Source organism: Neofelis nebulosa, chromosome 18 (assembly GCF_028018385.1).
Source record: "Neofelis nebulosa isolate mNeoNeb1 chromosome 18, mNeoNeb1.pri, whole genome shotgun sequence".
Taxonomy (NCBI): Eukaryota; Metazoa; Chordata; class Mammalia; order Carnivora; family Felidae; genus Neofelis; species Neofelis nebulosa.
Window position 1 is genome coordinate 3,858,419 of NC_080799.1, and position 25,701 is coordinate 3,884,119.

General features: G+C 49.0%; 1 protein-coding gene across 3 annotated transcripts in view; it reads left to right on the forward strand.

Annotated features, from left to right (window-relative positions):
• Positions 1-25,701, forward strand: part of WIPI2 (WD repeat domain, phosphoinositide interacting 2) — a 39,579-nt gene that overhangs the window by 5,603 nt on the left and 8,275 nt on the right. For 2 of the 3 annotated variants that reach the window (XM_058711843.1, XM_058711842.1), the window contains exons 2-6: positions 1,878-1,960; positions 20,346-20,515; positions 22,571-22,667; positions 23,319-23,416; positions 23,844-23,936. In XM_058711843.1, coding sequence (XP_058567826.1) covers positions 1,878-1,960; positions 20,346-20,515; positions 22,571-22,667; positions 23,319-23,416; positions 23,844-23,936 — 541 coding nt within the window. The remainder of the gene's footprint in view (positions 1-1,877; positions 1,961-20,345; positions 20,516-22,570; positions 22,668-23,318; positions 23,417-23,843; positions 23,937-25,701) is intronic. The other variant, XM_058711844.1, reaches the window with a different exon arrangement.

Below are 25,701 nucleotides of genomic sequence, written 5' to 3' on the forward strand. Positions count from 1 at the left end.
TCAACAAATTAGAAAGGGAGAGGAGCTGTTAATCCTGGGGAGAGGGTCACAAGGAAGTGACACCTCTCTGCAAAAGAATAAATGGAAAATATTTTTAGCAGCTCAACACTACAGTCTGACCATTTGTGGTCACACACACAAAACCCTCATCTCCTTGGTAGGGTCTGAGAGGGTCACCGTATTGTGACAGTACAGTGGTTTAATGGTCGCTCCCATAGGACTCCAGGAAAATGTTAAGAATCTCCCACCCCCTTGTGCTAGGCATACAGGAAAGCATATACAAGAACACCTTTTTCATTTTTTAATCAAAAATAGTGAGAAAGAATCTATCGGTGCTTAAAATAGCAACCATTAGTTATCTGGAAAACATTTCTCAAAAGTTATAGACTGCTGAGATTTTTGTCTTATTTTTAGTTCTCCTGCATATTTATGTTTTTGTTGGCTTCTTTATTGCTTTTCAAATTATTTACAGGTAACAATATCTAATTACCTCATTGATACAATTAATTCAAAACAGTGAAGTATTTTTGCAAAAAAAAAGGTAGAAAGAGTTTTGCTTTTTTTTTTTTTTTTTAGTTTAGCTACATATTTTGGGGTCGGGGGGGGGGGGGGGGGAGATTCCCAAGCAGGCTCCACGCTGTCAGCGCCGAGCCCAACACAGGACTCGATCTCACGAACCATGAGATCATGACCTGAGCCGAAATCAAGTCACACGCTTAACCGGCTGAGCCACCCAGGTGCCCCAAAGAGTTTTGCTTTTGTTTGTACTTCTAAGATGAACCAATTACAACTTAAAAATTTCATAGTGCTTACAGTAGCTCCATTCTTGGAATATATTTCTTCTACCTATGGGCCAGAGAAGGGTTGGAAATCTCAAGTTTTTAATAGATGAAATGGCCGTTGAAGTAGCCCTAAGTTTTATCTTGGTGTGCAGATACTCCCGCTAGGAAACGTCGGTGTTCAGTCTTTCTAGTCTTCTGGTTTGTCTTCTGCCTCCACTTGTCTGCACATTTTTCCAGACACTAGATTCAGAACCGTCCAGTAGCTGCTTCCTCATACGCCCCACGCATCCTGCTTGATTGGCTCGTCCTCTGTTTCTCAGAGCTGGACTTCCTTTTGTTCCCCCCCAGCCCCCCCGCGGTCAGTCACTTTCTGGAGAGTAGTAATCTTCCGGTGGGGAACTGCTTCACTCAGTGGCCCGCTGCACCTGTACAGGGTCGGGGGTGGCAGCTGGGGAGCCCGTGAGCTCCCTTCAGGCCTCTTGGCGAAAGCCGTGGCTTTGGCGTCGGGTGTGAGTGATTTTATCTTTTCCTTGTAGGTCAGCTGTGCAGTCTTCTCATGCCAGCTTCCAAGTTATCTTTTCCGTCTGTTTTATTTCCACCCCACTGCTCAGCTATAGTTTCACATAGGTGATTGAGCTGCGCTTGCCGTGACCCTGCCGAGGCGGAAGGATGTCATCGTCCACCATCGTAAATGTCTTTGTTTAAAATTCGGAGCGTCCGCCTTCTTCGCTTTTGGACTCACACATAGAGCACATCACCTGAGGAGCCCCACTTTGTTTTGAGGGGATCGTTAATTAAGGGCTGATTATTTCCATTTATTTGTCAAAGTAATCTTTAAGGTTTTGTAGGTTTTCAGTAAGAATAAGGTCTGTATTTTATTGACCTTCACCTTTTCCTGGCTGCGAGCTGGGGCACCTGGCTCTGCCCCTTGCCTCTTTTCTGCTCAGCCAGCACTCACCCACTACAAACTATGTGAAATTACTCGTGCTAATTTTCAGTAGAGATGATGGTTACTAGTTGGTAACATGGAGCTTGTTTTTGCATTATCATTGTCTACACGTATCAGCTCTTATTTCTGATTTGGCTTTTTTGCAGGTCCCTAGCTGTTGGTAGTAAGTCCGGTTATAAATTTTTCTCCCTTTCTTCTGTGGATAAGCTGGAACAGATCTATGAATGCAGTAAGTGTTTGCTTTATTTTTCCCCCTTCTTAAAAACAAAACAAAAAAGTAGACAAAGTATACTTGAATTGGAATGCATTCTCAAACTCTAACACTGTGATTCAAGTCCAGACACCCCTTGCCCAGTACTCTTCCTTGACCTTGGGCTTCCTGGGATGACAGCTGTGAACGGGTGGTACGTGTTCTCCAAGGTGTGCGTGTTTGCGTGTTTATAAATGTACTGCGGAGACACTTGTTTTATGGGTTGTCTTTCAATACATGATATCATGCTGTGTGTAGTGTTCTGTAATTTCTCCCCATTTTAAATGCCAGTGAAACCATTTATCTTTCTGTTATAAACCACTTCCAGAAAACTGAAAACTTCACAGCCCCCATAAGAATGATTTATTTGACATCTTATGGCATTCGAGTGGCCTACATGTCAGAGGCAATATGGACTTGTAGAAGGGTCATATGGGCTTTGACTTCTTGTTCAGTCACTTATTTGTGACTTCAGATAGATTACTTCATCTTGGATCTCAGTTTCTTTGGTTTTCTTGTGTGAGTGTGTGTATGTGTGTGTGTGTGTGTGTGTGTGTGTGTGTGTGTGTGTGCAGTAGGACTTGCTGAGTAAACGGTAGGCATAGAGTCCTCCTCCCCAGAGAGAATTTGCTAGAAAGCTTTGGGCTCTTCCTGCATACATAACTTGTTTTCTGTGCATGTGTGTAGTTACACACATAAAGATATACTTTTGTGTTTGTGTGTGGTTTTGTTTTATATAAGTGAGCTTGTAATGTTTTGCTCTTTATTTTTGTTTTTAAAAACATAACTTTAAATTGAGGTGATTGTCGATACACACGCAGTTGTAAGAAATAATACCCCATATACCCTTCTCCCGGTTTCCCCCAGTGGTAACATTTTGCGAAAGCACAGTATAAGACCACAACCAGGATAGCAAAGTTGATTGCTCCTGATCAGGTTTCCCCAGTTTTAGCTGTATGTGTTTGTGTTTCCTAAGTTCTGTATGGTCTCAACGCCCTTGCAGATTCCTGTTTCCCCCACACACGGCCAAGATGCTGGTTGGTTCTAACAACACGGGGTCCTTCCCACTGCCCTTTTATAACCACACCTGTCTCTACCTCCCAGCCCTAATCCCTAGTAGCCATTAATCTATCCTCTCCAAAATGTTGTCATTTCAAAAATGACATGGAAATGGAAATATGTAACCTTTTGGGACTGGGTTTTGTTTTGTTTTGTTTTTACTCAGCATCATTCCTTGGAAATTCATCTGAATGGTTGGATGTGTCAGTAGTTCGTTTTTATTACTGAGAAATATTCTGGGGTGTGGATGGACCACAGTGTATCGTCAGGTACCTGTTAAAGGGCATCTGGGCTGGTTCCAGTTTTTGACTATTATTACAGATAAAGCTGCTGTGAACAGTCGTGTATAGAGATTGTGTGAACATAAGTTGTTACCTCCCTGGGATAAATGTCTAAGAATACAATTGTTGGGTCATATGGTAGGACCCCCCCCCTTTTTTTTTTAAAGAAACTGCCAAAGTATTTTCCAGGTGGCTGTACCATTTTACATTCCCACCAGTGATGTCTGAGGAATCTGGTTCCTCTGTATCTTTGCTGGCGGTGGGCGTTACCGCTGTTTTTCATTGTACCACCTTGGTCGATATGAACGGTGTTGTCTCATTGTGGTTCTGATTTGCATTTCCTCAGTGGCTGATGATGAGCATCTTTTCGTGGGCTTATTTGCCACGCGTATGTTCTCTTCAGTGACACGTCCGTGTTTTTGCCTGTGTTCTAATAGGCAGATTTGGGGTTTTGTAATGTAAGGTTTTCAGAGTTCTTTAAATATTCCGTGTACTAGTCCTTTGTCAGATATGTGGTTTGTAAATATTTTCTCTGTATGTAACGAGCAGCCCTGAAGGCTGCCCGTGGCCTGACCTCAGTTAAGAATCTTTGTGGGAGAATTAGAGCTTCCGTACTCACGACGTGCTTGTTGTAATGAGTCACACTGGGGTTTGGATTCGGGGAAAGATTTAACCCGTGCCGTTTCACGTACCTGAGTGAGCGGACAGTTGTGGGGAGCGGGGTCTCCTCCCTCTGAACGGCGTCGGCACCTCCGTTCCGAGCGACTGGCCCCGTGTCGTCCGCTTTGCTCCCTCCGGAGCGAGCGTTCCACTTTGGAATTCCGCTTCACCTTCCGGATCTCTGAAGGAGGGCGGTTCATCGAGTAACGGGATAGGCGTGTCCTTCACCCTTGGGTCCGTCCACTCCGGGGGCGCTTGCGGAGGGCCTGCTCCGTGCCAACCTGCCCCACCCGTGGCGATGTGCTAGCGGCCCCCGCTCTCCTGCCGCTTGCACTTAAATGGAGGAAGACCAAGAACGAGTAAATACATTCGTGTCCAGCGTTCTGCTGGGCACACGGCAGCCGGCACAGACCCAGATACCACCCCCTGCATCCCCACCCCTGCTAACTTAAGACGAAGATGTCGGGGGGACGATCTCGTTTCTTCTGCCAATTGCTTGCAATAGGGAGTTCTTGTGGTCCCCCGGGAGGTCAGAGGCTTCCCTGGCCCCTCCCAGGCTTCGGCCTCCTCCCGGCAGGCAGGTAAGCCTTCGGGTGCCCCCTCGCCTCCATCGGGAGGGTGTGTCCCCCCCCCCCCCCCCCCTGCAAGTCCACTGTTTGTTGCTGCCCAAAGGCCAGCAGCCAGGCCCTTCCTGGGGGCATAATCAGCGGCCCTGACTCCATGCTTCCCGTGGGCTGCCTTAGATTTTGCTCCTCCTCTGTCCTCAGACTTGGCCTGCTGATGTTCACTAAATCTTCCTTCCAGAAAGCTTTTCTTTCTAGTATGGAGCCAGAAGATGTGATGTGGGTGATAAGATAGCTGTGAGCTAGTATGCTTGCTTATCTCAAGTGGGGCCGGGAGTTGTGCAGCTCTCCAGACTGGCCACCTCCCCACTTCCCCGTGGCCCCACGCAGGATTGTTCCCGATAGGGCGTTCTTCAAAGAAGGGTAGCCGGTCTCTGGATTCCATTGGGCCTTTGTGAATGACTGAAACCTTTACTAACACCGTACCCAGGGGAGCCCGAGTTGTGCTATGACCTGGTTGCTGTAATGAGTAGGGTCATCTGCTTTGAAATCCACAGAATCCACCCCCCACCACGCCGCCGTTTGGAACCCAGTGCTTAGAAAGGGGGTAAGAAGACCAAAACCTGGTCTTTACTTCTCAAATTGAATCAGTTTAATGACTCACCTGATTCCTTTGAAGTTTATTTACTGATTTTTTAGTGTCTTGTTTTTTAAAGGTTTTTGGTGGAACAAAAACAAAACGTGATGTCTTGATAATACTGTGCAAAGAGTGGGTATTTACTGACCAACACCGTGAGGCGAAACATAAGCTCCTTTGTTCTTAGTGAACTTGGACCCTTAGAAATAGATGATGAAATGGACAAAGAATTTTTCGAGGGTTAATACTTTAAACTGGAAGTGATTGAATTCTTTTGCTCCTGGAGCCTTCTGCGCCTTTCCCCTCTCACATACACTTTTATGGAGTAGGTAAAAGAACGTCCCTTCCAAAACAGGTTAACTGCTGTGAACCGAGATTGTTCTCTGGAGTTTTTCCACAAATAGACCCAGAGCAAAGAACATACTTGATGCCTGGCCTCGCTGTTTGCTGCAGGCCCAGCGTTGGCCTTTCCCTCATAATCTCAAGCATGCATCACAAACTCAGATCTTTGCTCTCGGTCGCTGTTGCTGTTACAGAAAAAATGAGCCAGAACTGGTCTTGGGAAGAGCAAGATGGCCACCTGCTTGTTTCTCTGTCGTTTGTTCAAACAACAGCCACAGAAAGCCTTTTGCCCAGAATCAGTGGAAGATTTTTTTCCTATCATACCATTGTCATTTCTGGAGTTGCAAGAGCTCCCATGTACGCCTTGCCCGCTGTCTGTGCCTGCCTGTTTGTTTTGTCATTCTCTTTCTCTCTGTCCTTTGTGTGTGTGAAGATGCGTAATGTGCACATGTGTGGTCTCCCTTCCCTGTGAAGGGTGTGTGGTCGTTATTTGTAAAATATCACTTAGGTTGGGAGGAAAAGTTGGCTCTTTTACATTCTATATTGTGCGTGTTTGCATTTTTAAGTTTCTGAGCTAGGAAAACATGCGTCAGGAGGCAGTCGGTTGTGAAATCGAACATAAGCAGCGAAAGTGACCAGTGCCTGCTTCGACATCCGCAGCGCCTGCACAGACCCAGAGCGCGTCTCCTCGGGAGACCAACCCTTCTTGACCGGACGGGCATATCTGCGTCCTACGGGTTGAGAAACGGTGCTTTCTGACAGCGTTCTGATTTGACACACAGCTGGTTCGAGTGTCAGTTTCATTGGGCTGTATAGTTTGGGATCTTAAGGGGAGAGGTCCAGTAGCCTCTCTGCGTAAATCTGCCGTGATGAGGATTGGGCTCTTGCCTCTCTTGAGAGCTGCAGGCATCCGACAGACACGCCTCGTTTACAAGTGTGTTATGTCAGTTGTTTCATGGTTTCTTCTTCGCTTCTTAGTGCTTTAGAGGTGTTCTCATTGCCAGTTCTAAGTAGTGCCAGCAGAAGCAAACAGCATTCTTTGGGGGAGGGGGGGTAGCTCACCAGCAGGGGAAGGGGCAGATGGAGAGAGAGAATCTTAAGCAGGCTCCATGCCCCACATGGAGCCCGACAGGGTGTCGATCCCATGACCCTGGGATCATGACCAGAACGGAAGTCAAGAGTCAGATGTCCCTAGCGTTCTTTTTCACATCAAGTAATTCTAGGGGCGCCTGGGTGGCTCGGTCAGTTAAGCATCCCATTTCAGCTCAGGTCGTGATCTCATGGTTTGTGGGTTTGAGCCCCACGTTGGGCTCTGTGCTGACAGCTCAGAGCCTGGAGCCTGCTTCAAGTTCTATGTCTCCCTCTCTCTCTGCCCCTCCCCTGCTCACACTCTGTGTCTCAAAACATAAATAAACATTAAGAAAAAGGGGCACCTGTATGGCTCTGTCGATTAAGCGTTTGACTTTGGCTCAGGTCATGATCTCACGGTTCGTGAGTTCAAGTCCCGTGTCAGGATCTGTGCTGACGGCTTGGAGCCTGGAGCCTGCTTCAGATTCTGTGTCTCCCTCTCTTTCTGTTCCACCCTCACTCATATTCTGTCTCTGTCCCTCTAAAAAATGAACAGCCATTAAAAAAATAAACATTAAGAAAAAATTTAAATCAAGGAATTTGTTTCTTAAATTTTGTACAAGGCATCTCTAGGAAGAATGTTTGTCAAAAACTGTGGCCAAGGCCACCTAGAATGGTCCTTGAGAGCAAAGCTTTCCGCGACCCTTGAGGTCATCGAGTTCACACTTTCTTAGTGGTGGCTCGAGTGCTCATCGGTGCCATTGTCTCCTTAACAGGCCACCTCCAATAATTACAAATGTTCAGCCTCGTTTGGCCTTGTTTCTCTTGCTTTTCATTCAGTTGCAGCGCCCTGTAACCGGCCCTACGCATGTGCACCCTGGTTTCGTGGAGGGCCGAGCTGTGTGGACTTGAGTTTGCCGGGAGGTGACCGCGCTGGGCATGTGCACTCTGAGCATCTTTCCGCGTTTAAACGTGCTCTAGGGAGTGTGGTGTCATGTGAAAATGGCAGAGAGCTTCTTGAAACCGCACAGTAGAAAATTAACAGACCCAAACCACCCGATAGTCCGTGAAGACCGGTGGCTGCATTCCCAACAAGATGCAGGCCCTCGGTGCCACGGACGTAAAGGAACTCTGACCCTGAAGCGGATCCTTTGGGGGTGTTGCCGCTTCCTCTGTGGTGCCAGACACACGTTAGCTGCGGGGTGACCTGGTGCGTCAGCCCTGCACGCGGGGCCTCGGCCGTTTCCTAGTTCCTGGCTCCTTTGCTAGTCTGATGAGTTGCAGCGGTTTTCCCCAGAAAACCCAGTAGTTCGTATGTGAGCCGGTGGTTTGAGAGACCTCGAGGCCCGCGTGAGCGTGGCAGGATTCGGGGCGCCGGGGTCTCCCAGAAGACCCCCCTCCTCAGAGGCTCCGCCTGACAACTAGTGTCCACCCTCCGTCCCTGATGCCCTACACTTCTTACGTCGGCTCTTAACATCTTAGGATGCCAATTCGCCAGTAGTCTGTGTGGCTTAACAGCTTTTTTGAGATGTAATTTATATGCCATACAAATCACTGGTTTCAAGTGTACAAGTCAGTGGATTTTCGTATATTTGCTAAGGTGGACAACCTGCCATAATCTAATTTTAAAGCATTTTTATCCCCAAAAGAAACCCTGAGTCCATTAGCAGTCACTGCCCGTTTCCCTCCACCCGCCTCAGCCCTGGGCAAGCGCTAATCTACTCTCTGCCTCTGCACGTCGGCAGGTCTGGACAGTTCAGATAAATGGAATCAGATGCCACTGGCTTCTTTCACTTAGAACGTTTGCAGAGTTCATCCGTGCGGGAGAGCGTGCCAACACTTCATTTCTTTTTATTGCTCGATAGTATTCCCTTACGTGGCTCCGCCGTGTTTTGTGGGTGGACACTTGGGTCGCTCCTACTTTTGTCTGTTATAAATAGTGCTGTTGCGTTCATTGGTGTGCAGGTTGTGTGGACATAGGTTTTCATTTCTCTTGAGTAGATGGTTACCTGTAGGAGTGGAATTGCTGAGTGAGCATCTTTGTCGCACTTGTGAGTTAGGGTATAAGGTAAATTCCTGGAGTCGGGAAGACAGACTCAACAGAAGAACATTTTTAAGTGGGTAGATATTGCCAAGCTGCCCTTAAAAAAGATAGTACTGGGGCACCTGGCTGGTTCAGTCTGTTTAACATCCAGCTTCAGCTCCGGTCACGATCTTGCAGTTCATGAGTTCAAGTCCCGTGTCCGGCTCTGGGCTGAGAGCATGGAGCCTGCTTGGGATTCTCCGTCTACCTCTCTGCTCATCCCTACCCCTCTCAAAAATAAATAAATGGACCTAAAGTTGTTCTTCTTTAAAATAGCTTTATGGCCTCCCACCACCAAAAAAATTCTAAAATCATACCTGCATTTTTTTCTTAAAATTCCCAAAAAGTTCCAAGCTTGTAGTTGATGGAAGAAATAAGCAAACACCCCAGCGCACTAGCCGCTCACTTTCCTGCTCTTGCATTTAGGCGAACGCACGACGTACCATGTCTGCTTCCCACCATTTGTTAATGGAAATTTTCAAACACAGACAAGTTGAAAGTATTTTACAGCTGCACGTGTACATACACCGCTTGGGAGTCTGTTGTTAACACTACTGTGTTCATGCTGTCACACATCTAGCCCTCGATCTACCTTACTTGTGTGCATTTCAAGGCACGTTTCAGGCATCAGTATGTACTTGCTTAAATACTTAAGCATGGATGTTACTGACTAGAGTTCACTGTTTTTGTTCTTTTATTCTGAGATAATATTTACGTACTGCGGAATGTATAAATCTAAAGTAAACATTCTGTGTTTTGACAAATCAGACATCTCTGATCAAGGTTTACCATCACTCCAGAAAGTTCCCTCTTACTCTACCTCCTCCCTCCGATCCATTCCAACTCCCTTTCACCCTCTGAGAGGCGAGCGGTGTTCTGGGGTTTTCTGCTATACATTAGACTTGCCTGTAATAGAACAGACATTGTGGGAACGCTGCACGTGCTTTCGCTAAGGTTTCTTATACTCGGCGTCATGTTCCTGGGGTTTATCCATACTGTTAACGCATCTCTGTTGCCCAGTATATAAATACGTGAATTTGTCCATTGTTTTATTGACGAACATCCACAATTTCCCCAGTTTTTAATTACGAATATAATCGTTACATTGTTGTACAAATCCTTTTGTGAACGTACGTTTTCATTTATCTTAACTAAATATCTAGGGATGGAAAGAGTGTTTTGTTTTATGAGAAACTACCAGATTCTCCTACGAGGCTGTCCCATTTTGTATCCGCTGCCCCCCCCCGCCCCCTGCAGTGCTGTGTGAGAGTCTGGTGGCTCTGCGTCCTCACCACCATTTGGTGTTAACTAGTCTTTTTTCACTTTAGCCATGCTGATGTGATGTGAGATCTCATCGTGGTTTTGATCTGAATTTTCCCGATAATTCATCACGTTGGGCACTTGCATGCCCTTGTTGGCCATTTGCATCTTTTTTTTTAAGTTTGTTTTTCTTTATTGTTTGAGAGACAGAGACTGTGCAAGTGGGGAAGGGGCAGAGAAAGAGAGGGAGAGAGAATCCCTAGTAGGCTCCACGCTGCCTGTGCAGAGCCTGACACGGGGCTCGAACTCACGAAGCCGTGAGCTCATGACCTGAGCCAAAATCAAGAGTCAGACGCTTACCTGACTGAGGCAAACTGGTACTCTGGCCATTTGCTTATCTCTTGTGAAATGTGTGTTCAGATATTTGTCCCTTTTCAATTGCATTGTTTGTCTTTTTGTTATTGTGTTGTCAGAGTTCTTAAATTTCTGGATATTTTTTGTCACGTTTTATGAATTTTTTTTTTCTCTGTCTATGGCTTGTCTTATCTTTTGAGCAAACATTCTGAATTTTGGTAAGATCTGATTTACCCTCTTTTTTTTTTATTTATGATTTTTTCTCTGTCCTTTCTGAACAAATTTTGGCTACCATCAGGTCATGAAGATGTTTTTCCATATTTTCCACATTTTCTATGAAAGCTTTATAGTTTCAGCTTTTATGTTTAGTTCCATGGTCCATCTCATTAATTTTGGTGTGTGGTGTGAGTCAAGGTCCCCCCCCTTTTTTTTTTTTTTTACCCCGCTGATGGATTCCTGTAGCTTCCACCACTTGTCAAAAAGATTTTTCTTCCCTCATTGGATTGCTTTGGTGCCTAAAAACAACCCTGTAAGTGTGGATCTATTTTCTGCTCTTTATTCTCTCCCATTGATCTGTTTGTGAGTCTTTGTATCACTAACACTGCTTGGTTTACTCTAACTTTATATACAAAATTTTCAAGTACCACAGTGTAAGCCTTCAACTTTGTTCTTTTTCAAGGTAGCCTTGCATATTCTAGATAGTTTGCCTTTCTGGTTTAAAGTCAGTTGGTCATTGTCTACAAAAAAGTCACCTGGGATCATGCTTAGGACTGCATTGGACCTAGAGGTCAATTTGAGGATAATTGGTATCTTAATAATATCGAGTATTCCAATCCATAAACATGGTGTAGCTCTCCATTTATATAGATCTTCATTTATTTTTAATTTTCTTAATTTTCTTTATCTTTTCTCTTAGTGATGTTCTGTGGGTTTTAGCATGGAGGTCATGTATCTTTTTAAAATTTATTACTCATATTTTGGGTTTTGACAATGTTGTAAATGGATTTTTTTCATTTTTCATTTGTTTGGGGCTAGTCTATAAAAATACAGTTGACTTTTGTATTTTAACCTTGTATCCCATGACTTTGCTGAATTTACTCATTAGTTGTAATAGTTGCTTTGTAGATGCCTTACAATTGCAGTAGAAATAGTTTGACGTCTTTCTGGTCCTTTTGCCTTTTTTTCCCCCTTCATTTTCTTGTCTTATTGCAATGTGTAAAATCTCTAGTACAAAGTGAGGAGAATTGGCATTCTTGCCTTGTTTCCAGGTTTAAAAGGAAGAATTCAGTATTTTCATCATTAAGTATGGCTGTAGATTTTTCATAAATGTCCTTTATTGATTGAAGAAATTTCTTCCTTGTCTCAAGTTTCTAAGTTTTTACCATGAACAAGCATTGAATTTTGTCACGCTTTTCCTGCATCTATTGAATTGATGTACTTTTCCTCTGACTAGTTGAACTTGCGTTTATTATCACAGCCTCAGGTGGAGACTGATGGTCCTGCATTTTTCTAATAACTGTATTTGCTTGCCCTCTGAGATGGTTGTTTCCGGCTGTTTTCACTCATTAAACTTCCCACCACTATGGCCCTCAAAGCTCCTAACCACTGCTCACGCTTCAAAGATAAACCGGTACTTTGAGCACGGACTTCCCTCATCTGACCTTCAGCTGATGGTCTGTCTACCTGCAACCCTCCCATCTTCCCATCTCCCGCCTGTTCAGATGGCAAAGCAGGGATTCCCATCTTGTTAAAACCAGCCCTCTTAGTGGATCTCACCACCTTCCAAGTTTATTTCGTGTTTTCTTTATTTGTGAGAGAGAGAGAGAGAGAATGTGAGTGGGGGAGGTGCAGAGAGGGTCGGGGGGAACAGAGGATCTGACACGAGCTCTGCGCTGACAGAGTGGGGACAGAGCCCAAGTCACATGCTCAATGAGCCACCCTTGCGCCCCTGCCAGTTTTTTTTTGAAGTATAATTGACGTACGATATCGTATTACCTTCAGCTGCACATCATAGCAGGGCAGCATTTGTATACATTATGAAATGATCCCCACGGTAAGTCCATTTGCCATCTGTCACCGTGCAGAGTTATTACGGTATTACCGGCCGTATTCCCTGTGCTGTACGTCACATCCCCATGACTTATTTATTTTGTAACTGAAAGTTCGTACCTCTTAATCCCCTTCACCTATTTTGCCCACCCCACTCCTTCCCCCTCTGGTAACTATCAATTTGTTTCCTGTATCTGTGAGTCTGTTTCTGTTTTGTTTGTTCTGTTTTTTGTTTTTGTTTTTTAATTCTACATACAAGTGAAATCGTACGGTATTTGTCTTTCTCTGACCTATTTCATTTAGCCTGATATTCTCTAGGTCCATTCATGTCACAGATGGTAAGATTTCATTTGTTTTTGTGGCTAATACTCACCTGTCCGTGCGTGTATGCACATCTTTATGCCTTCATCCATTGATGGACACTTAGGCTGCTTTCAGATCTTGGCTATTGTAAACAGTGCTGCAGTGAACATAGGAGTGCATACATCTGTGTGGATTGGTGTTTTTGGTTGTTTTTGTGTGTTTGTTTGTTTTAAGATAAATATCCACACTTGGAATTGCTGGGTCATACGGTAGTCCTGTTTTAATCTTTTGCAGAACCACCATACTTTCCAGAGTGGCTGCACTGATTTACATTCCCCCCAACAGTGTACGAAGGTTCTCTTTTTTCCACATCCTTGCCAACGCTTTGTTATTTTTTGTGTTTTTGTTAATAGTAAATCTGACAGATACCTCCCTGTGTTTTGATTTGGATTTCCCTACTGATCAGTAATGCTGAGCATCTTCGTGTGCCTGTGGGCCATCTGTATGTCTTTGGAAAAATGTCTGTTCTAGTCTTCTACCCATTTTTTAATTGGGGTATTTGGTTTTTTGGTGTTGTTACGTAAGTTTTTTAAATAGACTTTGGATATTGACCCGTTATCTGATATATGATTTACACATGTCTTCTCCCATTTAGTAAGTAGCATTTTCATTTTGTCAATGATTTCATTGGCTGTGCAAAAGCATTTTAGTTTGCTATAATCCCGTGTGTTTATTTTGGCTTTTGTTTCCCTCGCGCGAGGAGACTGGTCTGGGAAAATGTTGCTGAAACCTATGTCAACGTGTTTACTGCCTGCGGTGTCTTATAGGAGTTTCATGGTTTCCACTGTTACATTCTTTAATCCATTTTTAATTTTTTCCTGTATGGTGTGAGAAAGTGATCCAGTTTCATTCTTTCGCATGTATCTGTCCACTTTTCCCAGCACCATTTATTGGAGAGACTGTCATTTCCCCACTGTATATCTTGACTCCTTTGTCATAGATCAGTTGACCGTACATGCATGAGATTTTTCTCAGGGTCTGTTCTATTGATCTGTGTGTCTGTTTTCGTGCCAGTGTCATAATGTTTTCCTGTAGTCTTGTAGTGTAGTTCGAAATCAGAGAGCATAATTCCAGCCTACTTGTCCTTTCTGAAGATTGCTTTGGCCATGCAGAATCTTTTGTGGTTCTGTTCAAATTTTAGGATTCTTTAGTTTTGTGAAAAATGCCATTGATATTTTGACAGGGATTATGTTGACACTCTAGATTGCATTAGATAGTATGGACCTTTTAACGATATTAATTCTTCCAATCTGTGAACATGGAATATCTTGCCACTTATTTATGTCTTCTCCGATTTCTCTCATCATTACAGTTTTCAGAGTACAGTTCTTTCACCATGTTGGATAAATTTATTCCTAGTTAATTCACGATCCCAGGGGTCGTGGGATCGAGCCCTGCGTCAGGCTCCGCACTCAGCTTAATATTCTCTCTCTCTCTCTCTCTCTCTCTCTCTCTCTCTCTCTCCCTCTCCCTGTGCCCCCTTCCCTGCTCATGCTCTCTCACTCTCTGTGTAAAAAAAAAAAAAAAAAAAAAAAAAAATCCTAGGTATTTTGATAGTCTTTGATGCGATCATAAACGGGATTGTTTTCTTAATTTCTTTTTCTGATAGCTCATTATTAGTGTATAAAACATAACTGATTTCCGTATGTTCATTTTGTCTCCTGTGACTCCGGAGTTCGCTTGTAAGTTCCAATAGTGGTTTGGTGGAGTCTTCAGGTTTTTCCATTCACAGTATCATGTCATCTGCAAAGAGTGACAATTTTACTTCTTCCTTTCCAGTTTGGATGTGTCTTCCCTTCCCCTTTCCTAAGGCCTTCAGAAAACACTTGGTCACATGGAGAGGCATGAGGACCCCTTGTGTTAGAATCCCATGAGTACCGTTGCTCTGCACAAGGCCAGCGGAGCTCTTAACAGATCCCAGGGAGATTGTGTCAGTAGGCAGTCTCCTGGACAACCAGGACAGACTTTTCTCTCCAAACTGGGAAATGCTGCTAGCACGGCAATGATTTGTACCTGCGTATCTTTGTTTTTATCTATCTCCTGACCTACCTTTTTTTTTCCAGTTGAAGTAGAGTTGACACAACATTACGTTCGTTGCAGGCGTAAAACCTAGGGATTCAGCACCTCTGCATGATGCTGTGCTCACCGCAAGCGTGGCTGCCATCTGTCACCATACGGTGCTGCGGCAGCACCACAGACTACGTTCGCCGTGCTGTTCCTTCCATCCTCGTGACTTACGCGCTGCACAGCTAGTAGCCGGTGCCTCCTACTCCCCTCCACCCACCTTTGCCCATCCTCCCACCTCTCTCCCCTTTGTCGGCCACCACTTTGTTCTCTGTATTTAGGAGTCTGTTTCTGTGTGCGTTTCTTTTAGATTCCACATAGGAACTGGAACCCTGTGGTATTCATATTTCTCTGTCTTTAGTTCATTTAGGACAAAACTTTCTAGGTGCATCCATGTTGTTGCAAATGGCAAGATCTCATTCTTTTTTTCACGGCTGAATATTCCTCTGTGTGTGTGTGTGTGTGTGTGTGTACATATGTACATACGTGTGTACACGTCTTCTTTATCCATCCATTCATTCATCAACGGACACTTGGATTGCTTCCATATCTTGGCTTTTGTAAACAGTGCTGCAGTAAGCCCAGGGATGCGTGCATCTTTTCAAAGTAGTGTCTTCATTTTCTTTGGGTAAACAGCCAGTAGTGGGATTCCTGGATCGGATGGTATTTCCATTTTTAATTTTGTGAGGAGCCTCCATACTGTTTTCCAAATGGCTGTACCAGTTTCCACTCCCACCACCAGTGCCCCAGGGTTCCCTTTCCTCCGCAGCCTGGCCCACATTTGTTATTTCTTTTTGGTACTAGCCATTCTGACTCGTGTGAGAGGATAGCTCCTTGTGGTTTTAATTTGGATTGCCCTGATGATGAGTGATGTCGAGCATCTTTTCATGTGTCTGTTGGCCATCTGTCTGCCTTCTTTGGAAATATGTTTATTCAGGTCCTTTGCCCATTTAAAAATCAGATTATTGGGTTTTTTGGTGTTTAGCTGAGTTTTTTTATTTATACATATTTTGGATATTAACTTGTTATCGGGTATCTCATTTGCCAATATCTTCCCCCATTCAGTAGGTTGCCGTTTCATATTGTTGATGATGTCCTTTGCCGCGCAGAAGCTTTTTATTTCGGTGCAGTTCCAGTAGTTTATTTGTGCTTTTGTCTTGCTTCCCTGAGGAGACACGTGTAGACACATGTTGCCAAAGTTGAGGTCAGAAGAGCTCACTGCTTGTGTTTTCTTTAAGGAGCTTTATGGTTTCAGGTCTCACATTTCGATCTTTGATCTGTTTCGAGTTTATTTTTGTGTATGGTGTGAGGACTTGGTCCAGTTTCATTCTTTCACATGTTGCCGTCCGGTTCTCCCAACACGTTTATTGAAGAGGCTTTTTTCCTCCATTGGATATTCTTGCTTCCTTTTCTTTCTTCTTTCCTGTGGCCGTGGCTGGGACTTCCAAAGCCCTGTTGAAGAAAAGTGGTGAGAAAGGACATTGCTGTCTCGTTCCTGAACTTGGAGGAAAACGCTTTCAGTTTTTGACCTTTGAGTGTGGTGTTAGCTCTGGGTCTGTCTTGTATGACCTTTCTTCTGTCACGGTCCACCTTCCAGGCTTTAAGTAGTTCTTTCCTCCGTTTATCCTGGCTTGACTGCGTCCTCAGTCTCTCTGTTAATAGATCCCGTGGCTCCTTTATTTCAAAACAGGGGCGTGGCCTGACCACTAGGCCCCTGCGGGTGAGCCTGCAGCCGCTGTCCTCCCCGCGCTCCTCCGCCTCCTCCCTCCCTCCCTCCCACGTTTCCTGCTGCCTCCACTTCCCCATCAAAATCGGTCAAGATCACCAAATAGCATCCCTGGGCCCAGAGCGAGTGACTACTTCTCATTTCACCTCCGCCTCTGGTAGCGCCGGCTGGCCGCGGTTGCTGCCGCTTTCCTGCAGCCTCGTCCCCCGGGTCGTACGGCTGCCGCCACTCGGTCTCCTTCACTGGCTCTCTTCCTCTGCCTGACTTTCAGCTGTCTCCGTGCCGCCCGGGGCCCTGGGCCTGCCTCTCCTCGGCCTCCGCGCCACACGGGGTGCTGCCTGCTCCTGTTCCCTGCTCCGTCCTCCGGGCCTTGGACAGCTCGTGGCCCGCGTCTCATCGTGCGTGTGGAATGGGTGAAGTCAGTAAGGTTGTGTCAGACAGGAGTGAAAATCCATTCTTCGAAGGGAAGTACAGTCAGTTCCCATTGTGGTCATGTTCTGGAAATACGCCGTGAATATCCAACGATCACTCCCGGGGCTAGGCTCCCGTGTGGCTCTGGTCACCATGTTGTCATCAGCTAATGAACCCACGATCTTGTTTTATGGGAGGTTCTGTTTAAAGGCATCTTACCTTAATACGTATTGTTGATTTGTCAACAGTGAACTCACAACAAACAACACTGTAACTCGTGCTAAACAAAGCTTATCTGACAAACGTCATTCTCCGGAAGGCAATCACAGTCTCCTTGCCCTTGGGAGCACCGGCCAGCACTGTGGTTGGGGACCATTTTAAACAGTGACATCACCAACCAAAAGCACAAAATACGAGAACATAGACCATGAGAAGGACAGTGGTTCACAGAATGAGCTGAAAACAAGAAGGCAGAGTGTCACCTCGTTCAGCCTCCACTGGGGGTGTTGGGTCAGTCACGTCCACGTTTTCTGGCCCCTCTGTGCGTGTCTAGGATGGCTGTGCAGGGACCACAAGTATTCATTTGGTGGGGGGGTGGTGATGCAGAAACTTGAGCAACCAGGCAAATTTACAAACACAGAATAATAGTAAGTTAATAGTAAGTTTTGTGGGGTTTTTTTGTTTGTTCCATCTTAAAGAGAAAGAGTGCACAAGCAAGGGGAGGGGCAGAGGGAGAGGGCGAGAGAGAGAGAGAATCCCAAGCAGGCTCCATCCAGGCTCAGCGCAGAGCCCGCCCGACACGGGGCTCGATCCCACAACCCTGGGATCATGACCTGAGCTGCAATCTAGAGTCGGACGCTTAACTGACTGAGCCTCCCAGGTGCCTCAATATTTACTTGTTTAATAAGAAGTCGGTATTGCGTATGCCAACTTCTCTTCACTATTTCCCTGTCCTACAATTAATAAAGCTGAGGCTCCAGCTTTTAACTTCATCGTGGAAGAAATGCGTACCAGATCTTGTAACTAGTAAACAACAGAATCGAGACTACAGTCTGATTTTCCTGAGGGGCCTGCCTCTCCCGGTCCCTGGCATCCACCCCCGGTACGTACTGCGGGGGAACGCTCGCCCTGTGCTTAGGTTAGCGTGAATGCGCTTGGACATTACCAAGGAGTTTTGGCCCTTAGATGTAGCTCTTGGGGGTGGACCACTTCACCACTGAAGCAGATGTCACGGGTAAGATTAGCCCATTTTTTAGATATGACCCAATTCGAGAGATTTTTGTGTTTTGTTTGGTGGTGTTTTGAAAGGTTTGAGAAACAACCCAAAATCTAATCCTAGGCCTATTTTCAATCATCCAACAAATGTAAAACCGGCTGCACTTGTGCTGGGCGGTGCCAGACCTGGGGGTACTGCCCGAGCTGGCGGGGGACACCACCAGATGGCCAGTGGTAACGTGATAACCGCCAAAGGGAGAAGTAGAGAACGCAATTAGATGCGCCCCAGACAGTCCCTGAATCCCGAAGAAGGAGCCGGGAAACTGGTGGGGGGAGCCTGGAGAGGGAGACGTTGGACAGTGATGGAGGGAGCACCCTTGGCCCCCGGGCCGGAACACGTTGCACAGCAAGTGTGGCGCCAGGCGCCCTCCCAGCTCCTCCTGGCCCAGCGGACCGTCTGCTCACCAAGCAGGCTTGTGGTCCTAACGCGGCGTCCCCGCCAATTTCCAGAGGGAAGGGGCTGCTCAGAGCACTCAAGTGTTGGGCCCTGAAGGAAGTCCTTGCTGCACACGATCACATTCTGGCTTCGGATGGGTCTCGTCTGAGTTTGGTCGGCCTGGTGACCGAGCCCTCGCCGTGTGCCAGGCCGCGTCCGTCGGTACAGACACCCCACGCCCGTCCTGCCTGCGCGGCCGTGCGACCTCTCTTGATTCTGCCCTCCACTTGAGAGTCGGGTCCTGGATGGGATCGGCAGCTTCTCTGAGCTGCGGACGGACCCCTGCTCTGTTTGCATAAAGGTCAGCCCGCTGCTGTGGGAAAGAAGTGATGTTCTGGGTAAAAGGGACTGCGAATCGGGCACTTGATTCCACTGCCTATTCTATTCTAAGTCATAAGAGCCTGTAGTTCCCCCCACAGGCATGTACGACGTCACTTTGCACACACACGGCTCTGGCCGCCGCCGGGTCTGTTAGCGCCTGGTCGTGCTGAGCACGTTGGGCCGTCGCATCCGTATGGAAATGATTGATTCCAAGCGCTTTCCTGGAAATAGTGTGTCTTCATAAAGGGGCCCTTGGAACTTATTCTTTCATTTTTTCTAGTAGTTGGGTTTCTAAACTTAAGCGTGCCTTTGTTACACCATTTAAATCCAGCGTCAGAGCTAATGGAGAGGAGTCCTTTCGGGTAACTTTGTATTTTGTGTTCTGTGTGAATTTTCGCCTAAGGGCATCTTAGTTACAGTGGAAACATCGCTGAGGTTTCAGATGGCCAGGACTTCCGGGTCCCCCGGGCCGCGCCTGTCAGGTTATCTCTGTTCCGGGTGCCCCGCTCAGGTCCAGCGAGGAAGGCCCCGGGTCGCCGCTGGCTCGATGGACGGGCCCGAGCTCGAAGCACCCGCCGCAGCCACATCCCGACAGACACAGACAGGCCGCCCGTGGAAATAGTGGCGATTGCTGCTTCCGTGATTTTTCTACGGTCCGGGATTCTCGTTGCTCCTAGATCCGAACCGACCCGGGGATTTATTAAGAAAACAGGCGCAGAAATAGAGACTGGGGTCCGTGTGCGCATCAGCGGAGACGGGGTGGGTGCGAGGGTCCGTTGCGTCTGCTGCCTCTCACTTGTGACATCGCCTTGTGGGTGGGGGTGTCCCTGCGTGACGTGGGCGCAGGCAGGTAACGGTGTAGAGCGCCGGCTGCGGGCCGGTGTCTGCAGGCCCCCTGCCCCCCGACAGCTCCACGGAGGAGCCGTGGTCCCCAGCCCACGTGTGAGGAGATGAGACTGAGCAAGACCGAGTCCTCTAGAGGTCGGTTATTCGGGGCCCATCGCCTGTCAGGCACTGGTGGCGAAGTTCCAGGACCACAGCCGCGAGCCGGGACGTGAAGCCTCTGTCCTCGTGGGAGCTCACGTTCCGGGGTGTGCCCGGGGAGCCGGCCGTGAGCCGCCGTGGGGCGGGAGTGAGCAGGATGGTGTGAGAGAGGAGCGAGAAGGGCCCCCTGGGAGGAGGGGGGCGGACCCGGGGGGGGGGGGGGCGGGTAGTCTGTCCCCGAGCTCATCTTCCCACTCCGCTGTGTTCTGGGACCGTCCCCGCGGTCCCGTCCCGTCGCCACACGACCACCGTTGTGAGCCCGCGGTGCTCCACTGGTCGTGCGTGTGCACCTCGACGTGCATCCGCGTGTGTGAGCAGACCGCGCCCGTCGCGACCAATACGTACGCGTGTGTGTTTTGTACTTTCAGCTGATACCGAAGATGTGTGCATCGTAGAAAGGTTGTTCTCCAGCAGCCTGGTGGCCATCGTGAGCCTCAAAGCCCCGAGGAAGCTGAAGGTTTGCCACTTCAAGAAAGGCACCGAGATCTGCAACTACAGCTACTCGAACACCATACTGGCTGTGAAACTCAACAGGCAGGTGAGCGACCCCGCGCCCGGGGCCGCCAGGCGCCCCGTCCCGCCCCGCCGCTCCCGCGCAGCTTCCAGCCGGCCCTGCCGCCACCCGGGCTCCCCCGGGGCCCGGGAGGGCCGGCGCTCCCGGGCCCCGGCCCCGGGCCCTGCTCCTGCTCGCCCCGGGCCGCCTCCCCGATGCAGCTCCGTCTCCTCGCCGGTTCTGCTCCGAGCACACCGTCCCCGCGCACGGTCTCGGGCTCCGCCGGGTTAACTTCTACTCTCGTCGGGACACAAGCCTGGCGTTCGCCTGAATGCGCACTCGGCCGTCGAGTGGCGTCAGGGTTTTCGTCCCTCCTTTCACTTTCACGGATGCTACTCAAAAAATACATCTGTGGGCGTCTTTTTCCCTTTTTCTTCTTTTTTCTCTTTTAAACTTCCTGTCTTCCCCACACTCCCAAAAACATCTGGCCCAGAGTATGCGCTTGGTGGCTGGCACCAGAGCTTATTTCGTGAGACCACCTCATGGCTTTCGCTTCCCTACGAAACGCAGCACCGTCCTGAAGATCCTTCAGCTTTTCCGCGACAACCACGTATTCCTCGCAGGGAAAGCTGTCGACGTCGCCGGGTGCAGAGCGCACGTCGCCGCGCCGGGGTCCGCAGCGTCCGACCGGGTGGAGTGGTTGCACTGGGGGCGCGCTGGTGCGATTCAGACTGGGAGGGGGGCTGTGATCTGCGGAAGTGGGTCAGAGCGGGGGATTGTAAGGCGTGACCTGTTGAACGCTCTTGAACCTAAAACATACGAGTGTCCGTGCACGCACCAGCTACCGTGCGAGCCGGGCCGTCTTCCTCGTGTGAATCGTCCCTTGGCACATCAGCTGCAAGCAGTCATTCTCCTCAGAGCGGGGCGTGAACTGCACCTGCAAAATAATGAGGGCGCACGGTGGGTTTTCGTGCTTTTAAAAACCCCTAGGCTTTTGGGGCACCTGAGTGGCTCAGTCGGTTAAGCCTCCACGTCTTGGTTTCTGCTCAGGTCTTGATCTCAAGGGATCGAGCCCAGCGTGGGGCTCTGCACTGACAGGGCGGAGCCTGCTTGGAATTCCCTCTGTGTCTCTATCCCTGCCCTCCGCTCCCGCCCCTGGTCCAGATAGATCGATAGATATGGCACCTGGGTGGCTCACTTAGTTAAGCAACTCTTGATTACAACTCAGGTCATAATCTCACGGTTCGTCACTTTGAGCCCCGTGTCGGGCTCTTTGCTGGCAGCATGGAACCTGCTTGGGATTCTCTGTGTCTCCCTCCCTCTCTGTCCCTCCCATACGAGTGTGCTCTCTCTCTCTTTCTCTCGCTCACTCACTCTTGCTCCTCATCTCTCAAACATTAAAAAAAAACAAAACAGAACCCTAGGCTTTTATTCTCGTTTTGCCATGCTTTATTCATTTATTCATGCTTTATTTCTGTTTTTTTGGGGCTTTTTTGTTTTTTTTTGTTTTTTAAGAGAACATGTGCACACGCACGAGCCAGGGAAGGGGGCAAAAGGGGGGATGGAGAGAGAATCTCACGCAGGCTCCATGCTCGGCACAGAGCCTGACACGGGGCTTGATCCACGACCTGTTCCGAAATCAAGTGTTGGCCGCTCAACTGACTGAGCCATCCAGGCGCCCCCAGCATGGGTTTTTGAAAGCAGCTGACCTTTCCCAGACCTGTCCAAGGCACCTGCTCTGCTTTTCACGAGGGGAGGAGTGAGCCAAACAAAAACAAACCAAAAACACAAAATGAACTCTTCTTAGCTGTAGTTCACCAGTGTCTGTAATAGTGAATTAAATCTCACGGTTAGAGGTCCTGGTACAGTCGGCAGAAATGGTCACGGGAGCAGGCACTGCTGGCTTTGGACGTCACACGAGTGGTAAATGAGGAACAAAGCCGCCCGGTCACGGCCAACGTCCTCTGTGCCGCGAGCGTCCAGTCCGCCTGGTGTTCCGGAAGGAACAGGGAGCCTCCGTATCCAGGAGGCGGTTAAGACTGGGGAGCAAGCATTGTGTTGTGTCTTTATTTTTGGTTTTCTGTTGCGTCCCTTCCCTAGCGGCTGATAGTGTGCCTGGAGGAATCTCTCTACATACACAACATCCGGGACATGAAGGTACTGCACACAATCAGGGAGACCCCTCCGAACCCTGCAGGTAAACGAGTTGCGGGAAGAAAGTGTCATTGCCTGATTCTGCCTCTCACTTATTTTGATTTTACTTTAGAGAGAGTGTGTGTGCACGTTGGTGGGGGGGGGGGGGGGGCGGGTGGTGGGCAGAAGAAAAGAGGGAGAGACTCCTAAGCCGGCTCCACGCTCAGTGCTGAGTCCCGTGCGGGACTTGATCCCACAACCCTGGGATCACGACCTGAGCTGAAATCAAGAGTCGGACGCCCAACCGGCTGAGCCACCCAAGTGCCCTTGGTTCTGCCTTTTAAAGATGAGCCATTTTGTCCATATAGCTTCTACCCGGATGGACCGCTTTGGAAAGTAGTGATCTTAAACCAAGCTGCTTTCCCTCTGCTGCTGGGCTTGTGACCACGTAAACCATTGGTTTCGTCGGCTTCCAGTTCTGAGGTTACTGATCGGTTTCAAGCAAAGGCCTTCAGTCTGTTTTTATAATCTTGTCACTGAAGGAGGTGGTTGGGGCTGTGGCGCTAGAAGCAAGCCCGCTCGGCAGCCGCCAGGGCTGGCTCAGGGTCCCCTTTGCTGTCTGCGTTCTTTGTTACGTAAATGCCAGCTTCTGTCTAACAGCGGAACAGAAAACCCTCTCGTCCTAACTCTCCTGGGCCTCCGTGTGTTACCACAGGCCTGTGTGCGTTGTCGATAAACAACGACAACTGTTACTTGGCGTACCCGGGCAGTGCGACCATCGGAGAGGTGCAGGTCTTCGACACCATCAACTTGGTGAGGCTCCTTTTGTGCTGGGGTCACTCGCTCGAACGTCCTTGTCCCCGAACCGGGTGCCGGGGAGCCTTCAGCCTCCTCGTTTCTGTGGCTCGGCCCTGCGGTTTCACTGCCGCCTTCTTGGGGGCACAGCAGGTCCGGGTGACCTCTCCCTGCAGATGGATCCCCATGGTCACGCCCGCAGTGCTGAGCTCGGGCAGACTGGCCGCTGGAAGGGCTGGAGGGAACTGTAGCCACTTCGCGGACGGCCTGCTTGGAGCAGCCCTGCCTCGGGCCCCACCCCCAGTAAATCAGGTGGACGTGGCCTTGGTGTCAGCTGGCGTGGTGTCGGAGGCCCAGCCAGTCAGCGCTTCAGCCTCGTGACGGGGGCGGCGGGGAGTGTGGTCTCGCCACGCGGCGGCCACGGCACGTCGGTCTTGCCTTCCAGAGAGCTGCGAACATGATCCCGGCTCACGACAGTCCTTTGGCGGCGCTGGCATTCGACGCCAGTGGAACCAAGCTGGCCACCGCCTCGGAGAAGGTACGTCTGCTGCGTGGCCCGACGGGAACCCGGTCTGGGGGCTTTGGCACACTTTCTCGGTTCCGCTCACACAGTCGAGCGACCAGATGGGTTTCTGGGTCGACCGGCTCCCAGACCAGCACGGAGAGCGGCCCCCATGGCGGCCGTGGGACGAGCCGCCCGGACTGCGGTGGGAGTGTGGGGGCGACACGCCCCACGTCCTCCTCTGAGACGGCGCTGGCGGGCGCGGTGCCAGGGAACTCGAATGGCAGTGAGGAGCGGACGCGGTTCCGCCCAGGGTGGGTCTGAACACATTTCGGTGCACGCTCTCCTTTCCTTCTGTGTCTGCTCACTTAACAAGCCAGTGACCTTGCCGAATGTATCGCCTACATCCTCTTTCGCCCTGCGTGTGTCGTGTTTCGCAGAGTTAAAAACCCTTCTAACGGCTGTACGGCACTTGGTTGTGCTTTACCGAGACGTCACCCCGTGGGGACGTTTATGTTCTTCCTCCTGTTTAGATTGGAATGATCACATTTGGAATATAGATAATAGTGTGTTTGGCTTACATACAGATCTTTTTTGTGCCTCTCGGTTCACTTAAGAGATTCCAATGAGCAGACTTTCTGGGTTGAAAGGATGTGGTTGTTGTAAGGTTCTCCCCACACCGCACAGGGCGACTCCCTTCTGCTTGGGCCTCCCCCCCCCCCCCCCCCCCCCCCGCCTTCTTGACACCGGAGGGGCGTCACTGTCTTCCCAGCTTGGCTGGGAAGTCTTGTTCCTTTGCAGCTCCTCTGGTCTCCTTAATCCCGTTCTCCCCTGTTCCGGCTTCTTCTGTGCGGTTCCCTGCTGCCCAGCTGTGCTTTGATGCTTGCTCACCGACAGCCTAGGTAGCCTGCCTCCTGTCTCCTCTCCCCTTGAGCCAGCCAACCACGTAAGATTTGAGAAAAGTCCGCTTGAACTCTGCCGCAAGGGTCCCCCGGTTTCAGTAACAACAGCGCTGCCATCTGTGGCTCCCTTAGTCGCCAAGGACACGGGTCTTTTATGTTCATGACCCCATCCCATCCCCCAGCAAGGTACACGTGTTCTCATTTCATATTGAGGGTTCAGAGAGATTAATCATTTGCTCGGGCTCACCAAGCTGGGTGGCAGCAGAGGTTTGGACTCCAAGCCTGGCTTTGCTTTTTTTTTTTTTTTTTCAACGTTTTTTATTTATTTTTGGGACAGAGAGAGACAGAGCATGAACGGGGGAGGGGCAGAGAGAGAGGGAGACACAGAATCAGAAACAGGCTCCAGGCTCCGAGCCATCAGCCCAGAGCCTGACGCGGGGCTCGAACTCACGGACCGCGAGATCGTGACCTGGCTGAAGTCGGACGCTTAACCGACTGCGCCACCCAGGCACCCCCTGGCTTTGCTTTTAAACACCACTGGACGATTGCGTCGTCGCCTTGTTCGCTTCTAGGGCAGTGGCGGTGAGCTTCTGTCACCCCTTGGGTAATAAAGTCTCGTCTCCGTAGTTCTCATCAGGTCAGAGAAGCACCCTAAAGCATCTTGTGGAGCATCAAGGCCGGTAAAAACAGAATTGGAGCTTTCTGGACAATGAAGAGCAATCTTCTGATTTGCTTTTAGCCCGAATACTCTTGGTGCGTGGGGTTAGCCCTTGGCGGCATCCCGTCCTGCGGGGCGCTGGGCCGTGTCCAGCTATATGCTTGATCCTGCGTTCAGTGGGCACAGCGAGGCTCCTTACCAGCTCACCGTTAAGTAGTATTACACAATAGGTATGCCATTA